This window comes from Harpegnathos saltator, unplaced genomic scaffold (assembly GCF_003227715.2).
Source record: "Harpegnathos saltator strain DR-91 unplaced genomic scaffold, Hsal_v8.6 scaffold505, whole genome shotgun sequence".
Taxonomy (NCBI): domain Eukaryota; kingdom Metazoa; phylum Arthropoda; class Insecta; order Hymenoptera; family Formicidae; genus Harpegnathos; species Harpegnathos saltator.
The window spans coordinates 592,270-617,742 of NW_020230322.1; the positions used below are offsets into that span (position 1 = coordinate 592,270).

Sequence of the window (25,473 nt, forward strand, 5' to 3'; positions counted from 1 at the left end):
ATTGGCGCACTGCACAAACCTCTCTCTCCCTCCCTCTCTCTATCATGTATTTAAAAACGTACCTTTTCTCCAGAACTATTGCATCGTCGTTTTACGTCTATACATAGTAACGCACACGCTAAAGAGGGTTATAACAGATAGCAAACACAAACGAACATCAACCAGTGTACTAAACAGTACTGAACGAACATAACAGCCACTACAGTCGACAAGCGATTCCGAATGTTACCGAAACCAGCCGATGATCACCGATGATCGCCGACGAACTCCCACATGCAAACATATTTGCGAATCGAGCTCGGATGATTTAATCTAAAGATAAACAACATTGAGAAAAAAAATATAATAGCTTCTAAATAATTAACTATTAAAAATATTTATTCTTTATAAACAATATTTTCTTACATATATTAAGAATAATCAAATAATATATTATATTTTTCATATATTTATTTAATATCTAATCAAATATAATGAGCAACATACATACATCAGTTTAATTATATTAAATACAAAAAAGCTATATAGTATCAGTATAAATGCAAAAATTAAAAATATGAGACTACATGCTACTAAACATTAGTAGTAACTTTTATTAAATTCCAATTAAATTAATCAACGATTAATCATTAGAATTACTATAATATCTAAAAACGAACGCACTTATAAAGGGAGTATACCAGAAATTGCCTCTTCTCTGATTTTGCCGAATTTGATATATATTTTAATACTACCCACTAATTTATTCCATAGTACACACATATATATATACATACATAGTACATGCATATATACATACTTACATAATATACTTACTTACATACTCTCCCACTAATTTACTACACAGTAAAGTAACACGGCGTAATTCTCAAACATTCACAAGACAAATGAGTTTAAAGTATTCTGTACTAAGTTGTACTAAGTTGTAAAGACAGATCTTCAATGATTGGCAATAATCGAGATTATAAGGCGATTGGTAGATATGCGGGAACTCTGCATTGCAGGTTCGAATTTTGCTTTATTCAATTTTTTCAATCTATAGTAAAACGTAATATTATATATTTTTATTATTAGAAACATAATAAAAATAATTTATTTTGTATACAAGGTACTTCAGAAATAATTGGCCAAACTTTAGAGCATATTCCATTCATTAGGGATGAAAAAAGTCATATAAATATGGGTTCGGAAACGTTTCCTTTCCAAGTTTTAAATTTCTTATTTATTTTACTTACAGACTTTAATAACATTTGAACTGGAAAAATATTTCATTATATAAATTGCTGGAAATGATTTCCTTCCGCATTGACGTCGCATGGATTGTCAAAAACGTTCAAAAATTCCCGGAGTATATCGTATTTTGTCACATAAAGCGATAATACGATTTCGGAGTACCACAGTAGCAACAGGAGTATTATAAGCGAGTCTTAAGATGTCCCCATAAATAAAAAAGGGTTCAAATCGGAAAAACGTGCCGGCCAAGCGATGCGTCCTCCTCTTACAATCCATCTATTGATGTAATTATTATTCGGGAACTCTCGAGCAGTACGGCTGAAATGTGCTCGAGTTCCATCATACATGAACCACATTTGATTGCGTAATGTGTATCTGTAATGGAACATCTTCTAATAATATACGGAGTTGCGTTTCCAAAAATTGTCTGTAGTTGTTACCATTAAGTGTACCCGCGTAGAAATTTTGGCAGGGATCCGGTCGGTTTTCCCCAGTTATCGCTGGAATCAGATCGGAAAACCCCGTCTGAATCCGGTTGGGAAATGTCCGATTTTTAATAAAGATTCCAACCAGAAAAACTGACAAGGATCCAATCGGACTTACGAACTAGATTCCTCGTAGATATTTGGGGTCTGTTTTCTATTGCTGCACTGCTAAACTAGTGCAATAAGTTAGAGTAAAACATGTGTAATATTTCTCACTTTAATTTACTGCACTAGCAATACAGCATTAAAAAACAGAATGAATAATTAGATGCAAAACATTTCAATTTAGAATTCCAATCTTGTAAAATTATGAACACAGATGTTGTTTATATTCATTTATTTGAAATAATTAACAAAAAATGTTTTCACAATATAATATAACTAAGTGCGCAACTAAGATTCCGGGTTTCACACATGGATGGCGCTAACAACACATGTAGTCGACATACATGTCTGAAGTTGTGTCCTTTTAGCATGCACATAGCTTGGACATCTGTTAACAATAACCAATCGTAATATCAACACATATCGCAACGCAAAAATCTTTTTTCTAATAACGAAGATGTCGAGTTTTGTGGCAAATAAACAGCATTTGCGGGAAGCTTTGCTTTTCTGCTTTAACTTGAAAGAAAGTGCAGCTGAAGCACGTCGTTTGCTTGAAGAGGCCTACGGCGAACATGCACCATTGAAAACTACCTGTGAAGATTGGTTTAAACGCTTCAGAAGTGGCGATTTTGACACTGAGGACAAGAAACGCTCCGGAAGACCAAAAACAATTGAAGACGCCGATCTGCAAGCGTTATCGGATGAAGATGATACGCAAACACAAGATCAACTTGCGGAGGCATTAAACATGACTCGCCAAGGTATTTCCAAACGTTTACATCCCATGGGAAAAATGCAAAAGGAAGGAAAATGGATGCCGCATGAGTTGACTGAGAGACAGATGGAAAATCGAAGAACCACTTCCGAAATTTTGTTTTTGCGGCATGAGAGAAAGAGTTTCCTGCATTGAATTGTTACTGGCGATGAGAAGTGGATATATTTCGAGAATTTTAAACGCAAAGAATTGTGGCTTTTACCTGGCGAAGCATCAACATCGACGGCACGGCCAAATCGCTTCGGAAAGAAGACAATGCTCTGCGTTTGGTGGGACCAGAAAGGAATCGTGTACTATGAGCTACTGAATGAGCGGGCGAAACTGTTAATGGGCATTGCTACCGACAACAATTGATCAATTTGAATCATGCATTGCTCGAAAAACGGCCAGAATCGGACACGAGACACAAACGAATGATATTGCAGCACGACAACGCTCCGTGCCATCGCACTTTCATCGTCCAGGACACCATCAAAACGCTGAAATGGGATCTGCTACCGCACCCGCCGTATTCGCCAGACCTGGCCCCTTCCGATTATCACCTGTTCCGGTTGATGGCGCATGGCTTGGCTAGGCAACATTTGGCCAATTTCGAAGTGCAAAATTGGTTGGATGAATGGTTTCAATCCAAAGACGCATCGTTTTATCATCGCGGTATTCATGTATTGCCACAGAGATGGCAAAAATGTGTAGCTAGCGAGGGACAATACTTTAAATAAACCATTTTTTGTATTTCTCTTGAAATTTTCCATTTTTCATTGATCAAAAAAACCCGGAAACTTAGTTGCGCACCTAGTATTGAGCGCATATTTTTTCTTTAGGAAATATTATAACATTACAATAAACATTATAGTAAAAATGAATTGAACTGAAATAAACTGAAGTAAATAAATTAAATTGAAATAAACTGTAATATCATTAAATGAAATCATTTTTGAAACGTAAACTTTAGAAAATCTTTCTTTACCAAAAAATATTCTAGAATATTTGATATTCAATGTCTTATAATCATTGAAGTAAATACTTAATATTTTAAACGTCCATCCCAGTCTTTCACGTTCCTAAAGGCAGCAGATAACGAAAGATGGAAGACATGCTCAGTGATGTTTTTCCCATTAGAATTACAATGGCAATTTATAATAACTTCTATAAAATTACAAAAAGAATATAAATTTTAGGAACGAAAAAATTCATTTAATAATAAATTGTTACTTTTAATGAAGGAATATGCTTTTTGATCCTTAAAAACATTGTTCTTATTAGTGCTCTTTTTATCAGCTGATAAACAACTAACCTTGTTCTTCTTCCTTGTTCTTCACCTTGTGCTTCTTATTTGTCTTTGCGCACAATTGCAATTAATAAAAATTCTTCGCAAATGTGTTTACAATTATATTAGCATTGATTATTTTTTTTATACTTAAGATAAAAAATATGATTACATAAATTTGTCTACATATTATTATATATTGTACATAATTTTCCTTCTACAAAACTGAAGGTTCTCTTGTTAGTGCTCATTGGGATATATTTACTAGGTGCGTAACTAAGTTTCCGGGTTTTTTGATCATAGAAAAATGGAAAATTTCAAGAGAAATACAAAAAATGGTTTATTTAAAGTATTGTCCCTCGCTAGCTACACATTTTTGCTATCTCTATGGCAATACATGAATACCGCGATGATAAAACGATGCGTCTTTGGACCGAAACCATTCATCCAACCAATTTGGCACTTCTTCGAAATTGGTCAAGTGTTGCCCAGCCAAGCCATGCGCCATCAACCGGAACAGGTGATAATCGGAAGGGGCCAGGTCTGGCGAATACGGCGGGTGCGGTAGCAGATCCCATTTCAGCGTTTTGATGGTGTCCTGGACGATGAAAGTGCGATGGCACGGAGCGTTGTCGTGCTGCAATATCATTCGTTTGTGTCCCATGTCCGATTCTGGCCGTTTTTCGAGCAATGCATGATTCAAATTGATCAATTGTTGTCGGTAGCAATGCCCATTAACAGTTTCGCCCGCTCATTCAGCAGCTCATAGTACACGATTCCTTTCTGGTCCCACCAAACGCAGAGCATTGTCTTCTTTCCGAAGCGATTTGGCCGTGCCGTCGATGTTGATGCTTCGCCAGGTAAAAGCCACAATTCTTTGCGTTTAAAATTCTCGAAATATATCCACTTCTCATCGCCAGTAACAATTCAATGCAGGAAACTCTTTCTCTCATGCCGCAAAAACAAAATTTCGGAAGTGGTTCTTCGATTTTCCATCTGTCTCTCAGTCAACTCATGCGGCATCCATTTTCCTTCCTTTTGCATTTTTCCCATGGGATGTAAACGTTTGGAAATACCTTGGCGAGTCATGTTTAATGCCTCCGCAAGTTGATCTTGTGTTTGCGTATCATCTTCATCCGATAACGCTTGCAGATCGGCGTCTTCAATTGTTTTTGGTCTTCCGGAGCGTTTCTTGTCCTCAGTGTCAAAATCGCCACTTCTGAAGCGTTTAAACCAATCTTCACAGGTAGTTTTCAATGGTGCATGTTCGCCGTAGGCCTCTTCAAGCAAACGACGTGCTTCAGCTGCACTTTCTTTCAAGTTAAAGCAGAAAAGCAAAGCTTCCCGCAAATGCTGTTTATTTGCCACAAAACTCGACATCTTCGTTATTAGAAAAAAGATTTTTGCGTTGCGATATGTGTTGATATTACGATTGGTTATTGTTAACAGATGTCCAAGCTATGTGCATGCTAAAAGGACACAACTTCAGACATGTATGTCGACTACATGTGTCGTTAGCGTCATTCATGTGTGAAACCCGGAAACTTAGTTGCGCACCTAGTATATATAAATTTACTTAGAGTTCGCATATGCTTCTTGAATTTCTTGATATATTTCTTTTTGCACTTCTCTGTATATTTTTTATTGTTCTCGAACTTTTCTCTTTCTTTCTTCATTATCTATTTTTAACATTTCTGACTTTCGGCTCGTAGCTTTCAAGCAATGCTGTGAAACTAACCTAACACACTTTTTTTCAGCTTTTATAAACGACAGCAGCACGGACCTAGGAATTACCGATCAGAATCCAATAAGTATCTCTTAATTTTTCTACATTTCTTAAACCATAGTAGTGGCAGCACGGACCAAGGGATTACTTCGGAATTACTAATTAGAATCCGAGCTGTATGCGCAGACATTTACTATCGTGCGTAAACGTACGGATTTCTAACTGGGAATTGGGAATCTTACATTTTTCTAGACATTAACTAAAACCAGATTCTACGTTAAGAAAACAGGTCAGAATTTTAGCTTTCCTTTTTTGAGGAAATCTCAACGGAATCCGACAATAAATAGGAAAAAGATAGGGAGATTTCTACACGGATAGGTAGGAGAAAAATCGGTCCAAGAAGAAAATCTCCAATAATACCAGCCCATACATTGCATGAAAATTTGTGCTGATGCTGAGATTCGACAATACCATGCGGATTTTTGTATGACAATAAATAATTATTAATATAATTTATTATAGCATCTTACGAAAAATTTGTTTCGTCTATGAAAAGTATCGACGCTTCAAAATTTGGAAAAATGCATTGTTGCAAGTACCACTGAGCAAAAATTATTGGTGATGGATAATCTGCTGGTAAGAGAGTTTGTACTCGTTGTGATAGGACAAAAAAGCTTAGTTTATTATCCTCTATATAGTTGAGGAAGAAACGTTTTATCACCGAGGCTAAGCGAGCAGCCTGGGAGCAGATGACGAGCTCCCTGGACGACGACCCGTGGGGGCGCCCGTACAAAAGGGTGATGGGTAAGACCCGCCCTTGGGCGCCCCCGCCGACGGGAGTCGTTGGACAGCCAGGCCCTCGAGGGGCTTCTTGACACCCTCTTTCCGAGGGTGGAGGGGGGCGCCTCAGGATCCCCGCCCCCGAAATTGGGGAGGGGGACTGGGAGGAGGACCTGGCTGTGGGACTAGAGAAGCTCGTCAAGGCCAGGGGAAAACTCGGGGCCAAAGGAAAAGCCCCCGGTCCCGATGGGATCCCTGGCCGAGCCTGGGCTCTCGCCCTCGGCGACGAAAACCTGTCCGCGGCCTTACGCGGGATTTTGAGCGGGTGCCTCAAGGAGGGAGTGTTCCCCCCAGCTTGGAGGAAGGCCAAATTGGTCCTCCTCCCCAAGGAGGGCAAGACACCCGGGAGTGCGTCGGCCTACAGGCCGATTTGCCTGCTGGACGAGGCGGGCAAGGTGCTAGAACGCATTATTGCTGACCGCCTCGTCCAGCATATGTCCTCGGAGGGGCCGGATCTCCACGACCGTCAGTATGGGTTCAGGTCCGGGAGGTCGACGCTGGATGCAGTCCAGCACCTCCGGGACCTGACCGCGACGGTCGCGGAGAGGGAGGGCGGGGTGTTGTTGGCGGTGTCTTTGGACATCAAAAATGCCTTCAACACCCTGCCCTGGCCGGAGATACGACGGGCCCTCGAATACCACGGGGTGCCCGCCTATCTCCGGCGCATTTTGGCGACCTACTTCGAGGACAGAGACCTCGCCTTCCCTAAAGAAGGCGGGGTTCAAGGCCGGCGCGCTATGGAATGCGCGTTCCACATGGTGTTCCACAGGGGTCGGTTCTCGGCCCCCTGCTATGGAACATCGCGTTCGACCAGGTGTTGCGTAACCCCCCTCCCCCAGAGCTGCCACGTCGTCTGCTATGCAGACGACAATTTAGTGGCGGCCGGGGGGAAGAGCTGGGGGGAAGCTCGCCTCTGCGCGGAGGCTGCTGTGGCATCGGTGGTGAGAACCATCGAGGACCTGGGTCTGAAGGTGGCGCCCCGTAAGACTGAAGCCGTGTTCTTTCACGACGGCAGTCGAGGGACGCCGCCTGAGACCCGGGTCCTGGTCGATAACGTTCGCATCTGCGTCGGGCCGACGATAAAATATCTCGGCCTGACGTTGGACAGCCGATGGGATTTCGGCCCGCATTTTAGGGATCTGGCCCCCAGGGTGTGCGGGGCTGGACTGGCTGTAGCCAGTCTCCTGTGCAACCTTGGGGGTCCAGGATGGAGGGCTCGCCGCCTATACGCGATGGCCGTGCTGTCAATCGCCCTGTACGGGGCGCCGATATGGGCGCCCCAGCTCAGTGCCTGCTGCGATGGCCTAAGCCGCATGAGGCAGGCGCTGAGACCAATGTACTTTAGGACGATCAGAGGGTACAGCACGGTCTCGTATATGGCGGCAACCACCCTGGCCGGCTTCCCTCCCGTGGAGCTCCTCGCCGAAGAGCGAAGAGTCCTCTACTGGAGGATCAAGGAGCTCCGCGAGGAGGGAGGCCTAAGGGCCAGGGACATGCGGGCCCTACAATCCCAAGCCGTGGCCGGTACCCACGAGATGTGGGCGGACAAACTGTCCGACCCACGGGGTACGGGCGCGAGATGGCGGAGGCTGTCCGCCCTTGCCTGCCCGAGTGGGCAGGCAGGAGGGGATGCGAATTGTCCTTCCATCTGGTGTAGATACTGACAGGCCATGGGTGTTTTGGCAAGTATCTGCACCAGATCGGGAAGGAGCTCACCACCAGGTGCCATTACTGCCCCGTGCTTATGGACACGGCGCACCACACCCTGGCTGACTGTCCAGCCTGGGAAGAGGAACGCCGTGTCCTGGCCGGGGCAATGGGGTGTCACATTGGGGAAATCCCCCGCGCATGATTCAATCCATGTGCGGGAGCGAGGAGGGTTGGCAAGCGGCGGCCTCCTTCAGTAAGGACGTAATGTCCAAGAAGGAGGCCGCCGAGAGGGAGCGCCGACCACGCTCAACCCGTCGTCGCCGGCGACGACGGGGTGGTCGGCGGCCCATGGGGAGGGGGGGCCGAATTAGGCAGCGGGCCTGAGGTGACACCGGTCGAGGAGGTGGAAGGACCCCTGAGTAGCGGGGGTCCAAGCCCTCCTCGGCCGCCTCGGGCCCGCCTCCGTAGGCAGGGAGGACCCGGCTCTTCCTCCTCTTAAAGGAGGAAGATGGATCCCCTCCTGGCCATGGACATAGTAGGATAGGGGGAAGTGGTGCCCGTTTTGGGGACAGGCCCACTCCCCCAGAAACCTTCCTTCCCTGCTTAACGGGAAGGGAGGGTAAGGGGTGAGGGCGGATGTCCCCTCACCCCATAGGTGATACTAGAAGGCCAACCGGTCGGTTTTAGACCGACCGGGACCGCGCCCTGGATTCCCTTTGCGGAACAGGGTGCGGTAATAGATGGCGGGGGGCTCGATAAACGAGCCCTGGGGCCGGAGTGTCGGGGAGGGAATATAGGAGTAGTTCCCCTGACCCCACATTTCCGGTCCGACAGGTAGGCATCCCGCAGGGGTTTTAGTCGATAAGAGTCCGACATAACCCCCGACCCCTCCAAAGGGTCGGGGGTATCCATGATGGATTTCCCCTGCGTCACCAAAAAAAAAAAGGAAGAAACATTTTGCATTTTTAATGCGATCTGTCTCGTGCTAACAAGGGGAAGCTAAGACCTGTTAATAATGGATTTGGATGGCTCTGAAATATATTGTAGAAAGACATTTCCTGTGCACGAGGATAAAAGGATTTGTCTCAATGGACCTTAGTTTTCATGAAAAAGATTTTAAAGTTTAATGTACCGTAGAATACTCGGTACGTAGCAGCAACTTTGGAGTTAGCGATCGTGGCGCAGTGATTGGGGTTAGTACGCTTCCGAACCCAGGTTCGGGTCTTGCTATCTTTCTTTTTTCAATTAGTAATAAATGTTAACAGCATATGTCGTGATATTCGTAATAAATAAAAATAGTGTTTTGATTTAATATATAGACAAATTTTAGGATATAAAACTGAAATACGAAGAATTCATAGAGACATGGTATTTTATTATATGCAAATAAGGTGATAGTTCGTAATATTTATACATGGTTTTTACATAACAGATTTCTCTGTATTACTTAAACAACTTTCAGGATGATATTTATCATAAAAACAGGAAAAACATATATTCGCAGAGCACCAAACGCGTCGAATAAAAATATTTTTCTTACAGGAACACGGTTGTTTTAAAAATGAGACGGGAAAACATAAATCATTAACATTTGAAAATATATTTCTTTCCTCTGTCAATTTGGAGGCAAGCCACGCATATTGTATCATAGGTACAAATGCAAGAGGGCTTAATTGATGCAAAATGAGCGAGTATATTTTGATCGTATCTTCCCTTGAAGCTATTTTACGTTTGTTCTTTAGCAAGGCGGGAGCAGTTTGGAGCTTTTTAATAAAAATTTTCACCTGCCGATAAAAATACACATTGCATGGTTGGCATAGTACTTTGGTGGAATTATTTTCAGGGTGCACGTGGTTGCTCCGTTGTCAGCTTCAAACTAAATATCGTGAAGAGTTGCATCGGTTTGCCCTCCCCACAATTCAATAATTAAAATAAAGTTATTTTTTTTTTACGTACGGCAGCACAACAGTTTTCAGAAATGTTTTGCATTAAGGTTTCACAATATTTAAACGCGTTTGCCATTTCTCCTTTTAATTTATCGTCTAATTCTATTTTGTCGTTGTACACAATATCGCTTCGATTGTACTCTCTCGGGAACACTGCACAAGTGAAAGTAAACGAGGCAGCTGTTTCTTACTAATGGAGGAGCCGACGTCCCCACTCTTTTTTAAATCCGGTACCACGGTCTTTTAACAAAGGATTCTTTGTTAGACTTCGGCTCGAATGCGAACGAGAAACCAACGGCAAAATTCAAACACGTTAAAACTTTTGCTATACTATTTCCACCAAAATATTGGAGTGTAAAGCAATGCTAAACACATTGGATACAAAACAAATAACATTAAAAATGGGCTGCGATATTATAAAATGGGATTTATAAGTGAATTATGAGTAATATCACTGTTCTTATTAATTACGAATATGTTATTATTTACCACAATGCAGAAAGAAATATATTTTCGAATATTAATGATTTATGTTTTCCCGTCTTATTTTTAAAACAACCGTGTGCCTGTAAGGAAAATACTTTTATTCTATGCGCTTGGTGCTTTGCGAATGTATGTTTTTCCTGTATTTATGATAAATATCATCCTGAAAGTTGTTCAATACAGAGGAATCTGTTATATAAAAACCATGTATAAGTATTACAAACTATCACCTTATTTGCAAATAATAAAATACTATATCTCCACGAATTCTTCGCATTTCAGTTTTATATCCTAGAATTTACCTATATAGAGGGTATCCCATTTTAATGTCCCAACTCAAATAATTTCAGTGTTCACTTCAGTATTGCAGTTTCAAGGAAAATGATCTGAATAAAAGTTGTAGGGATTTAAGTGAGCTACCTTATGATGACCTCGACTTTGACTTTGACCTCTATTTTCAAGGTCATTTGAAGGTCAACTTGCGTTTTTTAAATAGGAACTTTATTTTTTATTACACTGTCTTTTTCTACTAGTTAATTTGAACAACTTTTGTCTAAAATATTTTTTTATTTATCTAATATTTTTTGAGATATTTGAGGAAAACTTGAGAACTTTTTCAATATTTAACTTACGATATCTCGCTAATTATTTGTCGGAAGAAAAAGTGGTACTAGACTTTCTTGCTTTATTTAGTCTCAAGAATATATTGTTACAATAGCGCCCTGATTTTTGTTAATTTGATGATTTTGAAATTTCCACAAATCAAAAAGTTAACAAAAGTCAAGGCGCTATTGGAACAATATATTCTTGAGACTACACAGAGCAAAAAGTCTAGTACCACTTTTTCTTCTGACAAATAGCGAGATATCGTAAGTTAAATATTGAAAAAGTTCTCAAGTTTTCCTCAAATATCTAAAAAAATATTAGACAAATAAAAAAATATTTTAGACAAAAGTTATTCAAATTAACTAGTAGAAAAGCACAGTGTAATAAAAAATAAGGGTTCCCATTTAAAAAACGCAAGTTGACATTCAAATGATCTTGAAAATAGACATAGTCAAGATCAAAGTCAAGGTTATCATAAGGTAGCTCATTTAACTCCCTACAACTTTTATTCAGGTCATTTTTCTTGAAACTTCAATACTGAAGAGTTATTTGGGATGGGACATTAAAATGGGACACCCTGTATATACAGGATGATTCAGACAACCTGTACGGCCTTTTTATTTCGGAAATAGAATATTTTAAAGAAAAATGTTTTAGACAAAAGTTGTATGACTTCAAGAGTGACATAAGATGGTATCATTGGTTTGACCTTGAAGAGTTACTTGATGGTCACATGAAGGTCATCTTCAATTTTTTAAATAGAACCTACTATTTCTTATTACATATTCTTGTAGCTTATCTCGAGAGCTTTCCAAAACACTATAACAAAATATTTTTTCATTGAATACTTTACGAGTTGTGAGGCTCCAAAGTAATACTTTGCAGTACTTTGACATAAAGTACAAATATGTTATATGTTATTGTATTGTTATGGGGTCATGTCAATCCTTAAGTATTATTTTAAGATCAAATTACCTTTCTACTCAAATCTATAGTTATGCATGTTTCAAAAAATTCGGATCATCCTACTTTTAGCGCTATCCGGGAACAACGACGTGGACGTAGTAGAAATCTGTTCCCTTTGGGGTGTAAGTTTAATGTGAGTAATCCCCTTGCCTCTCTCGCGCGCGTGCGTGTGTGCGTGCGTGCGTGCGTGTGTGTGTGTGCGTGTGTGTGCGTGTGTGTCTATTCAAGTAAGATAGTGTTCAAAGTGAGCACCATTCTTTTCAATGCAAACGTCTACTCTGTTTTGAAAAGAATTGGTTGCTCGAAGAATTTCATCGCTACTTAAAGATTGAATGGCTTCTGTTATTCTTGTATTCTGGTAATGTCATTCCTTGTAGTTGGGCGATTACGGTATGCTATGTCTTTTACCCTTCCCCATAAATAATAATCCAGGACAATGAGGTCTGGTGATCAAGGTAATAATATGTAATATAATAATATAATAATATAATAAATATGTTTCCCAATAAGTGGATAGGCAACTATGGTCCAATCGATTTTCCATCTCGATCACCGGACCTTACACGCGCTAAGTACAAAGGAATTAGTAGAACATTCGCAAAATGTCAAGCTATCTTCAACAAGTAAAATCAATCGCACCAGACATGGTTAAAAAAAGTCTTGGGAAATACTTAAAAGTTCCAAACGCTACAAGATAACAATTAAGAATTAATATTAATGGGAAATAATTATATCGATATTTTATGTGTACATTAAGGAAGTTAATACTTTTTAAATATATTTATGCTCCCACATTCCAATTATCTTTTAATGAAGTATTCAAAAGATAAGCCCAATCGATTAATATTAACACATGCCTTGGAATTTAATATTGTTTTTATAGGAGCATTTTTCGTTTTTTTCTCAAGTTTTTTTCAGTTATCCTAACATATGTATAAACTATTTATGAAAGTTTTTTAATTTGTTGTGAATGGTTTCGGTTTTTACTTTTTACTTGCACGTCATTTAGATGGAATTCGTTCTACGATGCTATAATGGAGACAATATTAAGCAAGTGAACACTCTAACTTCTTCCTCAAAAGTTCCCACTTTAACTCCTACCGAAATTGATTTCCTTAAAGAATATTACATGGTAATGGTTTTGCTCTTGCTTTTGTAAAATTATAGTAATAATATATAAATGATTTATTGATTACGTGATTATATCCTAATATTTATTTTTTTATATTATACAAACAATATGCTAATTTTGTTTCACATTCTAGGTAATGAAACCTGTTGCCAAAGGTCTAGATATTTTACAAGGAGACAAATATGTTTTTATGGAATATTTATTGCCTACGTTATTATCAATCGAAGAACATTTAAATCAAAAACTAACTCAGACGCTATATGTAAAACCATTAATAAATGCCCTCCTGAAAGGTATTCGCAAAAGGTTTGTTGTAACGATTATAATATGATATTCATATACAAGAGATAAAAAATTATAAAATTGTCATTGAATAGTTTTATTGTTACTTTCCTCTTTACATTACATAATATAGAAGAATCATATATCATGTATTATAATATAGAAGAATAATATATCATGTATTTCTTTAGATTTCACCATCTCTATAAACACAACGAATTGAGAATTGCTGCCTGTTTGATACTGGATTTTAAATTATGCTGGATACAAGATGAAAATGAAAAAAAAGAGGTTATCGAACTTTTAAAATTTATGTTCAGAGGTTTAACACCGAAAACTATGCAGTGTATATAAATATATCCATAGAACAGATCTTACGTAAAACCGACGATTTTTTTATATTTAACAAGACGCTAGACAAAAATCGAAACGAAAACGCAATTATAACTGATCGTACTATTCAAACCTACTTATCGACTGATATATTTGCGACAAAAAAAGATTTTCCTAATGTGCTCAACTTTTATAAAATATAACACGTCAATACCATCTTCAGCTCATGTCGAACAGCTGTTCAGTACAGGAGGGCTCGTTTTCGACAATCTTCGAGGAAAAATATCTGATAAAAATTTTGAAATGGCTTTATTACTTAAATTTAATAAGTATCTATAAATATATAAAAAAAGGTTCTAAATAATTTATTTTTTCCCGTTATTCGTAAAACTGAAACCTTAAGATTATGAAGTGAAACAAATTTAACTTTTAACTTTTCAATTACTTTTTTTTATTAATTTGACTTTTAATTCAATTAATTTCATTATAAATTAACTAATAACTTAACTAAGTTAAATTTTCAAGGCATTAACTTTAATTTAACTTAGTTAAAAAAAAAGTTAACTTACCCAACCTTAGTTATAAATTTTACTTGTAAAAATTTATATTACATACATATATATCTTGAAAAAAATAATTTGTGTTTGAGATTTCTAAAATACAATACGTGTTGCGCGTATACTTGGCGCCTTTTTTTACCTTTTTATTTTAAAAGGTAAGTTTTATGTTTTTTATATCTCACATCTTTTTTGTAGTTAGATAAATTTTACTTGTAAAAACTTATATGTTACATATATATCTTAAAAAAAAATAATTTGAGTTTATATTATATAGATAACGTCCTTAGTTTCTTCTGCGGTATGTGATCTAGCGTTGTACTGCAAAATAATTTGTCTACTTCTGTTGTCAGTATAAGACCTCTTTCGTTTCAATGCATCGCTCAAACGGATAAGTTGTTGTTGATAATACTCCACAAAAACAGTTGCCAGAATTCAGCAACTCGTGATATACACTCTTCATATCCCACTAGATACTCACCAAAACTTTTTTGCATGAATATTGAACTTCGGAGTCGATAGTTAACCGAAATCTACCCACGATTTTCTATATTTAGGGTTATCATACCTATTTTTCATCACCCATAATGATTTGAAATCGATTTAAGAGAAAATCTTATCTCTTAAATCGAGTCAGCAAATATATTGCCGTGTTAAATCACCGATCCTTGTCTTCTAAGCAGGTTGTGAGGAACCCATCTATTCTCCTGAATTTTATTGAATTGATGTAGACGATGAAATATGCATTGTTGAATAACTCCAAATTGTAATGCAAATTCCTGCCGAGTTTGAATGAAATGTTTAGTCAACAGTTACTCAAGTTCCTCGTTATCGAATTTTTGTATTTTACCCGAATTAATTTTGTCGATCCGAATGTCGATCAAAATTTCCATTCCGAAACCACTTTTATACAGGGTGCTAAATTTCAAACGTAACAGGTAAAAAATCTCTAAAACTAAATGATATTGAGGTCCGCCTTTTTTTTATATTGTATTGTTTGGAAGGGACACATTTTGATTAAAACAAAATTTAATTTTGATGGGAGGCGCCAAGGTAAAAAGAAGGTCAAAGGTTTTTTTTTAAATGAAACTCTAACTTTTTGAACATGTTTGTAGCTCCTGTCATGACGTTTGTAGCTCTTGTCATGACGAATTCAACAACCACTCAAGGTGATTAGAAGTCAAATAATGGAAAAAAGATTCAGGAAAAAAAAAATAATATGCTTGAATAAAGCAAAGAAATAAACTTTATTAATAAATTTTCAATGAGAACAAAATATCTTAAAAAAAGAAATTTTTTTCTTCGAAATGGAAAATTTCATTAATAAGTGTTCGAAATGTCCCCTTGCATCTATGTAAGCCTGCAACCTTCGTTGAAAATCATTAAGCACTCTTTGTAATTCGCTCCTCGAAATTATTTGACTCGCTTCGCATATTCGTCGCATATTTTCTCTTGTAGTTGGAGGATTAACATAAACAATTTCCTGGATTCTACTCAAAAAATAATAATCTAGGGAGATCAAATCAGGTGATCTGGGTGCCAAGACACTGTACCTCCTCGACCTATCTATCGATTAGGAAAAATAACATTCATGTGTTGTGCCAAACTAAAGTGAGGAGGTGCTCCGTCAAGTTGCATCCACATGTTTTGGCGAAGGTTTAGAGGCAAATCTTCTAGAAGAATAAGTAATTTCTAAAGTAAGAAATTCAAAAAAACTCGTCTACTTACAACATCGAAGAAAAATGGACCGATAATTGTGACATCAATAATGGCACACCACACATTCAACGACCATACATGCTGATTTGTCTTAACTATCTCAATTTGTCTTAACTATCTAGGATTTTGGTCGCTCCAATAATGAAAATTATGACAATTTACATGTCCATTACTACGAAACGTAGCTTCATCGCTCCATAATACTCTAAAAAATAACATTTCATCTTCAAAGTTGTAAAGCCCATCGACAAAATTCCATTCTCCTATCATGAACCTCCTGCGTTAAAGCTTGGTGTAAATTAATATGAAACGGATGTTAGCGCTCACGATGCAAGATATTCCAAATATTTACATGGAATATTCCAAGTTCCCGTGACAATTGTCGTGTACTGTAATGAGGATTTACAATAATTGCTACTAAAACCTTTATAGTTGTGTCCTGATTACAAACTGGACGAGACCGATTTATATTGCGATGAACTGCAAAAGTTCCATGTTCTCCCAAATGATGATATAAACGAATGAAGACCATAGGAGATGGATAATGGAGTCTATTAGGATATCTATGACGATAAATTCTAGCAGCTTCTCTAGCATTTTATTGGCATTCACCATAAATTAAAACCACGATATTCTTCATTAGTATAATGCACCATAACGCAAATGATGAAAGAAAACAAAGTGAAGATACAACTTATTCTAATGATTACACTACTCACACTCGTGTTCAATATCAATAACTGACTTGGTTGAAATAGTACCCATTCCCAAACGTACGTACGCCTAATCTATCTGTTATATGTTTATTTTCTGAAAAATGTTTTTTGCATCGTCAACGCCAACATCCATTCCATATCCACTTCTACTAAGCTTTAACGCAGGAATATCATGATAGAATTTTGCCAATATAAACAAGATAAACTTTGATTTTATTATGGTGTATTAATAAAGTTAATGAATCTATTTTTCCATTATTTGACTTTTAATCACCTTGAGTATGTGGTTGTTGAATTTGTCATGACAAGGGCTACAAACGTAGGCATTCAAAAAATTAGAGTTCCATTTAAAAAAAAGTTTGACCTTCTTTTTACCTTGACGCCTCTACCCAAAATTAAATTTTGTTTTAATCAAAATGTGTCCCCTTCGAAACAATACAGTATAAAAAAAAGGCGGACCTCAATATCATTTAGTTTTCAAGATTTGTTACCTGTTACGTTTGAACTTTAGCACTCTGTATGTTAATGTCTTCACCCAGAGCGACACAAATCATCTTCGTAGCTTGAGCAGCATCCTTCTTAAACTGAAATATGGAAAGAATGCAGTGCCTCAAATGTCTTATCGACAGCCGTCATATTCACTGCTGTTTCGTAAAATTATGTTACATGAATGCATCCACCAAAGCATACAATATTTTGAGAACTTATAAAAGGAAGATCAGAAGTGATTTCCTCCCATTTCGACGAACTTGCCATATGTTATAGTACTATCTCCACAATAATGAAAGGTAAAGCCACTGGACACAACGCTTAAACATTCATGAGAAAAATGAGTTTAAAGTTTTCGGTGTTACTTATGTACCGGTGTTACTTACAAGTAACACCACTCACCTGTCACTCACTGATTCCAATGAAATTTGGCATGCACGTAGAACATTGCAAAATATTAAACACGTGTTTTTTTTTATATTGACTGATAACGCATTTTAAGAGTGATTAAATCACCCCTTGATCCCTGAATATAAAAGCACTATTTCAACCTTTTGTACATATTACATGTGATTTCCGCCAAACTTGTCTTCCATTGAACTAGTCAGTAAGGAGTTTTTAGAGTCGCTGATTACGAATCTGGAAATAAAATTACAAAATTCAAGATGGCGGACCCAATATGGCGCCGAAATTATAAAACAATTGATTTAAACCAACTTTGATATCTGCAGGTTTTTGGGGCCTCTAATTATGAATCTGGAGATAAAATTACAAAATTCAAGATGGCGAAATATGACAGATGGCGGAATATGACGCAATATGACAGATCGAAATTGTACCAGTGAAGAAGGATATTGCTTCAGGCAATTACATTTACTGAATTTAACAAGGAATCGATATTCAAAATTGACCTGTCGTATCAGTTTTTTCAGATTAGGAAGTTGATCTTCCAAAAAATTATTATCCGTCAGTATCCGAGCCGAATATGTAATGATATTCTGACATATCTTGATAAGATAAGATATTTTCCTTGAAACAATTCCATGCTGAATTTTGAAATTATACATTCATTTCGTTGAAGCCGAAAATGATTGACGAGATAAATTAACATCTTCTCTCGCCGTGATGGCCCATCTTTTCAAATCTAAATCGTGGATGGGAACACCTTTGTCAGAAGAAGAGTTAAATTGTTCCATAACATATTGTGAAATAAATAATAATTTATCACTTCTCGATCCACCTTCAGCAACATGTGTTTCCCATTTACATAATTGTCGTTGATTTAAGACTTTCTTGAATCGGTCTTTTACTATTTCAAAGCTCAATCTTTTCTTTTTCCCTGATCGCCAATATTCAACTACCTTCCTCTTGTAATTCAAGTCTATCATTTCGTCAAACTTCGTAACGTCTTGCACATTCCCTTGCGAATCATATTCTGACTCTTTTTCAACTAAAACGGCATCAGTTATTCTGAGATCATGAAAGCTTAAACAATCATAACTCTCAATAAACACTTGACTATTGATTACATGAAATTTTTCATTAAATCCGCGAGATGAGACACGAACGATTTTTCCTCTTCAGTCATATTTGATTGTATATCGTACACAGGATCTTCGAAATAGAGGCGTAATAAATTTAATATATTGTTATGCTTCGTGCACGCTCGGGGAAATAACAAGAAGGCAATTTAGAAAAGAATGGTTTAATTGAACTCGCTACGTCTTTACAACACGGAGGTCCTCTCCCGACTCTCAATTCTCTCAGAATAAACAACTTCCTAACAACAGCTGACCGTGCCGCCGCTCGCTATTCGTCTTCTGTCCAATCAATATTTCAATGCTGTAACAATATTTTTTGGATTCATCGACAATGCGAAATCACTCCTTCCAAATCAATAATAATCATATAATGAATTGTTAATATAATAGCGGAACGAAATTCACAAGGAATGTTTATTATAGCCAATCGCCAACGAACAATGAATACAAAAAATGAGAACAAGTTGATAATGTCTCAAGTAAATGTCTCTATCGTAAGAAAAAAGAAAATCGGACGTCGTCTCTCATTTGTTTCGTAGAAACATTTATATGCGGTTTTAATTTTGTTAACTCAGATTTATACTTTCTCTTATGCCTTATATTTATTCACTTATTTATATTCTATTTATTTATTTCTATTTATATATTTTGTTACGTCCTGCGGACTCCGCGTTTTCTAGATTCTTTTACAAATAGAGCGAATTAATTTTATGTTGCTCGCTATAGTTCAAATGTTATACTCAACGAACATGTTCCGTGACCCTTCGAGCACGATGACGCCACATACCGATTTCTCTTTTTTCTATCTCCCCCTAGACCAAGGTCCTCTAGTTGTTTGTCAGAAAGATCCGCTGAGTCACTTCCCGAACTGACCAGTCGATATCTGATTTTGTTAATCCTCAAGAACTCACAGCTTTTCTACGTCCCTTCATAAGGTATGTTACCCAATAATTCTCACTAAACTTAACGAAATGATGAAATCCCTTATCGCCATAGATACCTCATCCTTTACAATAATTATCTTACAAGGGGAGGACGCATCGACCGGGAAACGATTTGGAACGAAACTTACGGAGTTAATAGTACTTGACTACTAATAACTCATGGTAATAGCATACGACGCAATACCTCTTCGTTTTCGAGAAAAAACGGTCTAAAGAAAAGAGTCAACAAAGTGTACGAGTTAGTAAGAAGGATATTCAACGAAGTAGCATAGCGCAGCAGCGAAGATAACGGACTGTCGAGGTGACGGCTGAGGTTCGCGGTCCCTTCTGTATGGTTTTTTTATTCTGTAAGCAAAAAAATGAAACAGAAAACATTAATAAATAATAAAACTGCGTTTCTTAAATATATTAGTGTTTGTTAAATATATTATTAATGATTTAAATTGCAAAAAGACCGTAAATCTTATCTATAAAATATATAGTGTATGAGAAAATTTTTATATAATTGCAATGGAAATAGGAATAAAAATATTGTTATGAAATATATAGGAATGCTACTAACCCTTTGCGGTCGATGCCGCCACAGTGGCAGCATTCGTAAGTCGTTGTAGAAGTCGATGCCGCCAAGCTGGCATTCATGATCGCCTGGCGTGCGGCACGGCAAATGAGGCTAGCGATAATGAAAGAAAACTATCCTCCCGATGCTAGATTCAAATGTTTATATCAACTTACAGATATCCATGTTTATCGATCTCTTCGAAATCAGCCGATCGCAAAGAGTAAAACTAGTATGAGATAATTTTTCGTAATCTTATATCGTATATATAAAATATTTATTTCTGTTACAATTCTCTATGTTGTACTGAAGTCGTGTAGTGTTGAAGTTATATTGTGTCTTTATCTGTTCTGGCAATCCCCTTCCAAAAACTTCCTTTGTGTCATTCTAAACGATCGTTAAGAATGATGAAATGATTCGAGCATCGGAACAGTCGTCAGTAAAGCAAGCAGCAGTGTGCGTTTACTAGTGATACAGAGCAATTCGGTGATCATATTTAAATTACATATATCATAACAATGTCAGAGAATCCTTCAACAAGCAAAATAGTTGGTGTAGAATTGTTAGAAGAAAGATCTTTTGAAAATGAAGATTTTAAAGGTGAATTCACTAATGCTCTCGTATATGCGAATTCTATTTACGAGAATAATGAATTATTATCGAAAAATCCTCCAGCGAAAATATATATTTTTACTCCTATTTCCATTGCAATTATTATATAAAAATTTTCTCATACACTATATATTTTATTGATAAGATTTAGGGTTTTTTTGCAATTTAAATCATTAATAGTATATTTAACAAACACTAATATATTTAAGAAACGCAGTTTTATTACTTATTAATGTTTTCTGTTTCATTTTTATGCTTACAGAATAGAAAAAAACCATACAGCAGGGATCGAACCTCAGCCGTCACCTCGACAATCCGTTACCTTCGCTGCTGCGCTACGCTGCTTCGTTGAATATCCTTCTTACTAACTGGTATATTTTGTTGACTCTTTTCTTTAGACCGTTTTTTCTCGAAAACGAAGAGGTATTGCGTCGTATGCTATTACCATGAGTTATTAGTAGTCAAGTACTATTAACTTCGTAAGTTTCGTTCCAAACCGTTTCTCGGTCGATGCGTCCTCCCCTTGTTAGAGATACTGCAACGCAACTCTTGACCCCCACCTTTAAAAAAACATTCGAAGCACAGTCCTATGATCATATTTGGGCACAAAATTAGATTTCCGAAACATTTCCCTAAAACCCCACTCTCTCAACCGAGTTGTCGTTTTGAGAAAAGCCAAAAGGCCAAGAGACTTCTCGATCGACCCGCAGCCAGAACAGAAGCTTCTCTTCAGCACCCCTTCAGGGTCTCCTAACAATCTAGCCTACTAGTGGCTTAGACAAATCAGTGTTTCTCCAGTTGTTAATTATTCTGTGCAACGATCTCGTGCACATTTTTGGACCATTGTGAGCAATCTAGCTGAAACCAGCTTCCTATTCTTGGCGCAGAACGGGTTATCCGCCCTCACCGACACGCAGCAATTTCACTCTTCATTTTCGACAAATAGCATAGAACCAGCAGTAAGTTATTTATACTTTCTTTTGCCTGAGTGACCCCTTCTTTTCATTTTTCTTCTTTTCTTCTCTCTCTTTTCTTTTCCTTTCCTTTTTCTTCCTTTTCTCTATCCCCCTTGGCATTCCTCCTTAATTGTGAAATTCGATGTCAGTGGCCCAATCTTGTCGATCTCAATCGGACATAACGAACACGGAATTTTGCTCAGACCGCGATTGTTATACATATATACGTATACATTATAAAATCTTAGAAATTTTATTTCATTGTGAACTTCCGTCTAATCATCAATAAAACAAGTTATTTGTAATTGTAAGCCAATCACGTTTTCCAACTAATTATTTTCAACAAAAAATTCTCCCTTCCCTCAACTGTCGCTCACGGTCCTATCCTAGGTAAAAGGACTCAGTTCTTTGACTTAAATAAAGGACCACCAACGTACGTCCGCACCAGATAAAGGGGTCATTCCGATTCTTGATCTGCACCGCAGATCGTACTTGCAAGTACGTCGGAACTTGTGAAAGCAAGCGTCAAGTTGCGTTCCTCCTCCAAAACGTAAAATATAAAATTGGGGGCTCGTCCGGGATGATATGAGCGATAGTTGAAAAAGAGTATGAATACGCGATCGAATTCAGATAAATTCGAGGTTGAAAAGGCATACCAACAGGCCCATACGGGCAACGCCTAAACCTTCTAAAACGATTGAGTCGCAATACGCATCGACACCTTACGCTCCTTCTGCACCCTCTGAGTCTTCAAGTGCTCCCCCTACATCTACTCTCTTACCTATAATTGAGCCCACTACTCCTGAAATTCGGAGAATTTTGGTGACAGTCCGCTTTCGGAGACTGCATTTGGGTTAAAACCGCGAGCTTTTGATAACCCTCTTAGTCCTATTCCAAATGAAAGTTTAGAACAGACTACTGATCACTGATAGAGCACTGTAACAAAGCACAACCTACCTTACATCGTTCTCTTGGAGAATCTCTGTACTCTTTCCACTTAGCTGTTACTGAATCCGCAGTAGAGTCAAGCGATAAACCACCGACGGAAAGACTGGAAATTTCAAAGAGCAAAGAAATAGAATCGATAAGCACAACAGAGGCGTTAACCGATAAAGAACCGGCGGCAGGAAGCGAGACTTCTCTTATAAAAAACTTTGAAGCTTCAGAAAAAATTAAATCGAAATTAATTAAAATGAGTAATAATACGTTGCATTACGCCGTTGGTGCCGTTCCTTTCTTCGACGGACAAAATATTCCGGTAGAACATTTTATAGAAGGATGTAATCTAGCGAATGCAATGACACCGACCGAGGTTAGGTTTAATTATCACGTAATTGTGCAATATTTGAAATAATAGAACGCTCACAGCTCGCAAAACATATTACTATTTACATTTGTCTTTATTTTCAGATAATATTGTACAACCAGACAATATTTTATTCATTTATTACTTAAGAAATAAAGGCAGTACTTATTTTATTAACTTTTCATTATTTAAGCAATACAAATACGAAAGCAGGTCAAATTCCGGTATTGTTCATAATTGATTCTTATTATTTAAAATTATTTTAAGCACGGTCTTAAAATGTAAACTAATCACAACAGAACCGTATGAGCGTTTTAAAAGACACCACTTATGATTACTAATCACGGATTAGGTACACGCGAGTGAGACGCGCGCGCCGGCCCTGAGCGCTACATAAACAAGAGCGCTTATTCGTTAAATTTAACATGCTCTCCTGCAAAAACTACTTGTCGGACGAAATTTTGCTAAAGGAAAAAGTTGTTTGTTTTAGCATAAAGTATCATGTCCTGTACTCCGAATTCGGGAATTTCGGATCACCCAGTATATTACGTGTGATTTCCATCAAACTTGTCTTCCATTGAACTAGTCAGTAAGGGGTTCTTAGAATCGCTGATTACAAATCTGCAGATAAAATTATAAAATTCAAGATGGCGGAATATGACAGATGGCGGAATATGACGCAATATGACAGATCGAAATTGTATCAGTGAAGAAGGATATTGCCTCAGGCAATTACATTTACTGAATATAACAATGAATCGGTATTCAAAATTGACCTGTCGTGTCAGTTTTTTCAGATTAGGAAGTTGGTCTTCCAAAAGATTATTATCCGTCAGTATCCGAGCGGAATATGTAATGATATTCTGACATATCTTGGTAAGATATAGATATAGATATCGATCTCTTATGTCTTATATTTATTCATTTATTTATATTCTATTTATTTATATGTTTATTCATATTCATTCATATTATTTATTTAAATTCTGGACTTGAACAGCAAAAAATATATTAATGTTCAAAACGTTAATTTTAACGTCCAGAAAATTTATATAATTAATATCCTTGAAAGTTTACAATAAACCTTCTTAAAAATCTTACAACTAAAACACATTACAATAATAATATTAGGAATGCAAAAAAGTTCTGAGCCCTAAATTTCATACTGAAACCACAATTTAAATTGCATTAATTTTCCCGCCCTCTTGCGGTTTTAAAGCAGTGACATATGGTCTTTCAAAACATCGTGCGATTTGGCGTTAGATGCACATAACCTTAAAATCAGCAATGTTCACGATGGCAATAACAAAAGAGCATATTCGATTTTCCATTCACTTCGCATTTCATCTGAAGAAAAATGCTGCTGAAGCCACTGAAATGATCTGTGTTGCATATGGAGAGAACGCTGTAAGTTATGCTACGTGTAAAAGGTGGTATCAAAAATTTCGCCAAGGAGATTTCAGTCTTGAAGATGAACCGCGTGCTGGACGCCCTCAAAAGATTGAAACGGACGAACTGCAAGCATTGTTGGATATAAACTCTGCACAAACTGAAAAGGAGCTTGCAGAGCAACTTGGCGTTACGCGACAAGCCATTTCCAAACGTTTACACGTGCATTGGGAAAAGTTCAAAAGGAAGGCAGATGGGTTCCGCATGCACTGTCCGAAGACAACAAAAATCGACGGCGTGACACGGCACTCACTTTGCTTTCAAGGTTCCGGAAAAAGGATTTTCTGCACCAAATCATTACAGGTGATGAAAAGTGGATATTTTATGATAATCCGAAGCGTAAAAAATCATGGGTTGACCCTGGTCAACCTTCGACATCGACGCCAAAGACCAATATCTACGCCAAGAAGGTTTTGCTTTGCATATGGTGGGATTGGAAAGGTGTATTGTATTACGAGTTGTTATAGCCGGGTGAAACAGTAACGGCAGTTCGCTATCAGCAACAATTGAGCAATTTGAGCGATGCGTTTGAAGAAAAGAGGCCATTTACTGGCAAAGGACGTCGTAAAGTGATACTGCTTCATGACAATGCCCGACCACATGTTGCGAAAGTGACTCAGGACCATATCTTTGCGTTAGGCTGGGAACTTCTCCCGCACGCGGCGTATAGCCCAGACATGGCGCCTTCCGATTACTACCTACTCCGGTCTCTGCAGCATTTCTTGGCTGATACACATTTTGTGACACTTGAAGAGATACGAAAATGAATTGATGACTTTATCGCCTCGAAGCCGGTGAG

The 25,473-nt window shown here is 37.7% G+C and overlaps 2 protein-coding genes across 6 annotated transcripts in view; one reads left to right on the forward strand and one right to left on the reverse strand.

The window, feature by feature from the left end:
- The window catches only part of LOC109504251 (uncharacterized), a 92,895-nt gene extending 78,710 nt beyond the window's left edge, over positions 1-14,185 (forward strand). The window contains exons 5-6 of the mRNA XM_025302622.1: positions 13,348-13,520; positions 13,688-14,185. Coding sequence (XP_025158407.1) covers positions 13,348-13,351 — 4 coding nt within the window. The 3' untranslated portion in view covers positions 13,352-13,520; positions 13,688-14,185. The remainder of the gene's footprint in view (positions 1-13,347; positions 13,521-13,687) is intronic.
- Positions 1-25,473, reverse strand: part of LOC105185086 (calcium release-activated calcium channel protein 1) — a 116,080-nt gene that overhangs the window by 66,386 nt on the left and 24,221 nt on the right. Inside the window, exon 2 of one of the 5 annotated variants that reach the window (XM_025302615.1) lies at positions 22,877-22,970. The exons of 2 other annotated variants lie outside the window; for them this stretch is intronic. The gene's annotated coding sequence lies outside the window, so the exon portion shown is untranslated. Of the gene's footprint in view, positions 1-62; positions 266-22,876; positions 22,971-25,473 lie in introns of those variants that run through there. 2 more of the 5 variants (XM_025302612.1, XM_025302618.1) reach the window with 2 other exon arrangements.